The following is a 5466-nucleotide window of genomic DNA, read 5'->3' as shown; positions in this document are numbered from 1 at the left end:
TTGTGTAGCCCGTCTGTGCCATATGCAAATCAGTCAGGCACTGCAACCAATGGGAGCGGCCCTGCCCTATCTGCTAGGCCAGGTGTCCTCTGCACGGAAACACAAGCAACCCCTTGAGGTGCAGCTTAACTCCATGAAAAGCATGCCAGGCCTTACAACTATCTTAAGTACAATGTATGGTGTGGATGATGATCATTTTCCCAGGAGGGATAACATTATAAACAGTGCCTTCATTTTGATACTTGCTTCAAAAAATAAAAAAATGAAAGAAAGGATACATCAACTCTCCAACGAAAAGAAGCAGGAGAGGGACACACACAAAAAAGACGATAACAGGTATTACAACCAGATCCAAGAGAAACATGAAACATAATCTTAGTGACATGATATGGCATTTATAACGCGCCTATACACAAGTGTTTCAAAGTGCGACGAGGCAAGGGAGGGGAAGCAGAGGGAAGACAGAGACAACAATCTTACTAGGCCAGGTAACACTGAGATTGTACAAGTGCAGACATCAAGTGTCAAGAGCTGGTGGGGACTGTAGGAATAAAGAAACAGCCCCCAAGTGCAGGGGCTGCCCGGAGGCAGTGCAGGAGTGCAGCTGGCTGGGAGGGGACCTGGGCTAGAGATCAGAGGGTAGCCAAGTGACCAGTGCAGGTTCAGTCAGGATTTCAGCAGGGGAGTGGTGGAGAGAAAGCAGAAGCAAAGAGTAAGGTCTTGAGGTGCTTCGGGGAACCGGAGATGGTTCTCCTCAAGTTTCAGGGAGGCAGGGAGGCTGATCCAGAGGGAGGTCCCAGCCTAAGGTAGAGATCAACCACCAATTTGTGGCTTGGAGAAGCGACTGACCCTGAGGGAGTTGGAGGTGGATGAGTGAAGCACTCGAGAAGGAAGACATTTAGGAAGAGAGAGAGTTGAAGGTAATGAGACATGCGGTTTCATGTTTCTCTTGGAGTGGATATAACACCTGTTTTGATTAAGTAAACTTTGCACCAGTGTAAGTACAGTTAGCACTTTTGCAATCATGCCCATAGTGCAGTCTATTTTTGCACCAGAGCAAAGTTTTCCATGGCCCTACTCCTTTTCAAATGTACTAAAATGCATTCAAATAAGCGATGTTCTGCAGAGACTGTGTTGCCCTAGTTCTAATTGCAATGGTTCCTGTAATGTGGACCCACATGTTCACAAATATCCACACCAAATCAAAAAAAGAATAATACAAATGTGAAAGAGTAGAAAAACACGAATCTATCAGGACACATCTTCAGCGTTATGTCTGTGAAGATCATAAAGTAAAGGTTAAAGAGAATTACAAGAAGCAGAAACTGCTAATAGTGATAGCTCAGACAATGAGACTAGTTAGAGCCCTTGTTTTATTATTTGATGTAGCAAAATGTGTATTCCAGGAGACCTCGTTTTATTGTTGTTCCCTTTTGCTCCAAAGGTTTATTTTTATTTTTTATTTTTTTTAACACAGGTGCGAGCTTTCTGAATCTGGGTGACATTTTGAAAAGTCCTTAATGTGCAACATCTTTCTTTGTACTACTATAATGTTGTCGCTTTCTTATATTTGCAACTATGAATATAACTGAATAGAGTTCAGCAATTGCAAACAGTTGCCTTAAGCAATTTCGTGGACTAGGATGGGGGCAATATAGTGGATCATATTTGCCACTTTGACACTGATTGCAAATGTAAAGCAAATATTGTGTTTATGTCCCTTTCTAATGTACATAATACTTTGCAGAGCATCGGCCCACCCTTCTCGTGCAAAATCGTATGTTCGTTTTCCAACCAGGTTCTTCATCTATGTGTTTCTGGTTCAAAAACGTTAGGTTATGTGACAAAGCCTTTCCTTTGTGTTGCCACTGCTCCCCAGCGTGCTCACTCACCCGACTACTGATCTCACCACCTCAGTAGAGCTGTAAAATGTGACATGTTTCATAATAGTGCAGTTGTATGTTATGGGTTTACAGATCAAATAGTTTAGCTCATGCTTTTAAGCCAGGAGGGTAGCATGTTACAAACAGTTAATCACAAACGTTTTTTGGCCATGTAATCTCTTTTGTATGGGAGAACATGTCTGAAAAAATACCTAATGTGAATAATGAACAGGGTAAACTTTAATAGTAAAAATAACCAAATTAAAAATAAAATTATACAAAATAACAACATTAAATAAATATGGCTTGCAATAGTATATCATCCTCTCACCACACACACAGAGTGGTTGTTAATCTATGTAGAGCAAAGGACATGTTCCAACTGAAAAATACCACGAGCACTGACTGTTATTTGATATGCACACAAAGAACCAGCACTTAGGGCCTAATTCACTGTAGCCTTTTATAATGGCAACACCCCATTGGAAAACGCTCTGTGAATAAGGGCCTACATCTCTTTTGAAAGGTTAAACAACACATAACGCAGTAATGGTTTTACATTTTAGAAGTGACTAAGAAGCATCTGAGGGGTGGTGATTGTTCCCAAAATCGAATCAAAGGGAAAGGTTTTGAATATATAACTTAAAGTCAACCCATCCTCAAGGGATGAATGCATTTTATGACTCATTACATTAATAGGAAAAACATTTTGGATGGCCTTTTCTTAAAATTCATTCGATGGATGGTGTTTATCCAAATATCATGCAATATAATTCTTTCAGAAGGTTAGTGGATATTATAGATCATAACGCAGGTCCTCCCCAAAATGCGTTATATATCAATTTGTTTTGATAAATGCATTTCATTATAATGAATCATAACTCATAATGTCTCCACTTAATATATAATAGGGATGCCATAACTTATTATTTCACTATAATTAATCATAACTCATAATGTCTCCACTTAATATATAATAGGGATGCCATAACTTATTATTTCACTATAATTAATCATAACTCATAATGTCTCCACTTAATATATAATAGGGATGCCATAACTTATTATTTCACTATAATTAATCATAACTCATTATGCCTCCACTTAATATATAATAGGGATGCCATAACTTATTATTTCACTATAATTAATCATAACTCATTATGCCTCCACTTAATATATAATAGGGATGCCATAACTTATTATTTCACTATAATTAATCATAACTCATTATGCCTCCACTTAATATATAATAGGGATGACATAATTTAAAAGTAACAGTGGGGACTTTTATTGAACCTTCACCCACACGTATCTACCTACAAATGGGACTAAGGCAGCAATATCATTTTTCATTCCATTTTCCTTTACATGTTCTAGGCAACCCAGAGAGATTCGTGCATCCTGACTCATCAGATAAGTTGACCTTTTGCATAGATAAATGTCCTAAAATTTGGGATTTCCATAAGTTTAAGATCCCCTTTTGATGTCCTATTTGAGCATTTCTTGATAAAGTACATTTTTGTATCAATCCACAAGCATTGCCTAATTTAAATTCAGATAGATAACTCAATGACATTCTAAATGTTGCATTAGGAAATACTGTTTCTAAAATGCATTGATGCAATAAATACAAACATGAAAATGACTTGTTCCTGTATTTACTCACATAAATGAAAGAAAAACAAGACAGAATGTGTTGTGCCTTTAAGAACAGATTTGCCTTGTGGATTTTCTAAGTGCCTCTTTAACTTCCTGGTTTCTTAGACTGTAGATTAGAGGATTCAGCATTGGAATTACTACAGTATAAAACACTGATGCCACTCTGTCCTGAGACATTGAGTGAGTCGAGGTGGGCTTGACGTACATGAAAACAAGTGTGCCAAAAAATATGATGACACACATGAAGTGTGAGGAACAAGTTCTGAAGGTCTGCCATCTGCCCTCTGCTGAACTTATCTTCAGAATGGCAGATACAATGAAAGCATAGGAGATGAGGATGATCATGAGGCATACAAGTATGAGACCACCGGCCAATGAAACCAGCACTGCCTCATTGAGGGTGGTGTCCGAGCAGGCGATCTTCAGAATTGGAGGGACATCACAAAAGAAATGGGTAATCGCATTAGACCCGCAGAAGGGCAAAGTGAACGTGAGAATGGCATGTGTCAGGGCATTGGAGACAGCCAGTAGATACACAAAAACAACAAGGTAAATGCAGGTTTGGTTGTTCATGATGACTGAGTACAACAATGGGTTGCAGATAGCTGTGTAGCGATCGTAGGCCATCACTGTCAAAAGGAATACCTCTGCGCTTCCAGTGGTGAAGTTCAGAAACATCTGTGTTGCACACCCTATAAACGAAATTGTATTCCTTGCACACAAGAAATTGACGAGCATATTGGGAGTGGACACTGAGGAATAACAGATGTCTACAAGGGACAAATTCCAGAGCAGGAAGTACATAGGGGTGTGAAGGCGTTGAGTGACCCTGATCAATATCATGATTCCTATATTGCCTACGAGGGTAATCACGTAGACCAAGAAGAAGATGACGAAGAGGGGAACCTGCAACACATGGTGATCTGTGACTCCCAAGAGTATAAATTCTGTCACTCGAGTCCAATTGCCTTTCTGCATCACTGCAGGGTGAGAAACCTTCCAGGAAAGGAAAGATATACATTAGAAGTGAGCTTTTAGCATAGATTCCCAGGCAGAACATAGATACTTAGCCAAATAGATATATTACACATTGCAGTTAACATTTCATATTTAGTATATTTGATATACAGAGTTGAGGATTTGCGTGCTCTTTAAAATAAAATATGTTTTCAGATCAATTGCTTGTTCATCAAACATTGCATTAATCAGTGTGTCAATCCAAAATGTAAGTAACTTATTTATTATAACACATATCAGCACATACTATTATTACAAGGTATGTCTTCATTTATTTAGCCATCCGTCCATTATTACATTCAGTCACACAGTTTAACATCAATGTACAGAATCATCCACTATTTACCCATCCATTAGCCTATACAATTGGTTTTGAACGTACACACCTATCTGTTCATACATCATTCTTTTATTATAGTGTTACAGGCAGTGGTGATATGCTTTCATCGTTTACATGACCGTTAATGGCCCGCTAGACAGAGGTGACCTGCTCAAGTGAAACAAGGAACTTCACACAAAGGGCTTAAGGCTGTTTATGGCCATGTGTGCTCCAATATGGTGCCCGTTACATGTTTTAGAACACAGGATATCACTCATCGGGTCCTATTGGCATTGAATATCATTTTATTAAAAAAAAAAAAAACACGCCCATGTTATGAAACATGCACCGGGTCATGTGCCATTTTAATATGGTGAAGTGTGGCCAAAGAAAAGATGGCTACCAGGTAAATGTGAGGGGGTGCTAATAAGATGGCCCTTTTTACGTTCGAAGGCAGCGGTCTCAGAGGGAAGCATGGCAGTGCTGTCATGTGGAAGCACGAGGTGTGTGGCTCAGAGGGAAGTCACCAAGTAAGGCGGTGGTGGATGAGAAGGGATGTGACAGGGAATGGTTTCACACAATTAC

General features: G+C 39.2%; 1 protein-coding gene across 1 annotated transcript; it reads right to left on the bottom strand.

Annotated features, from left to right (window-relative positions):
• Positions 1–3590: 3590 nt before the first annotated feature.
• LOC138513008 (olfactory receptor 5AP2-like) lies at positions 3591–4523 on the bottom strand. The gene has a single exon (XM_069627724.1). The coding sequence runs from the start codon at positions 4521–4523 to the stop codon at positions 3591–3593; it is 933 nt and encodes a 310-aa protein (XP_069483825.1).
• Between the last annotated feature and the right edge of the window lie 943 nt (positions 4524–5466).

This window comes from Ambystoma mexicanum, chromosome 12 (assembly GCF_040938575.1).
Source record: "Ambystoma mexicanum isolate Mex_15411 chromosome 12, UKY_AmexF1_1, whole genome shotgun sequence".
NCBI classification, from domain to species: domain Eukaryota; kingdom Metazoa; phylum Chordata; class Amphibia; order Caudata; family Ambystomatidae; genus Ambystoma; species Ambystoma mexicanum.
The sequence above is the reverse complement of the archived record's forward strand: the minus strand, read 5'-3'. Positions and strand labels throughout refer to the sequence as shown.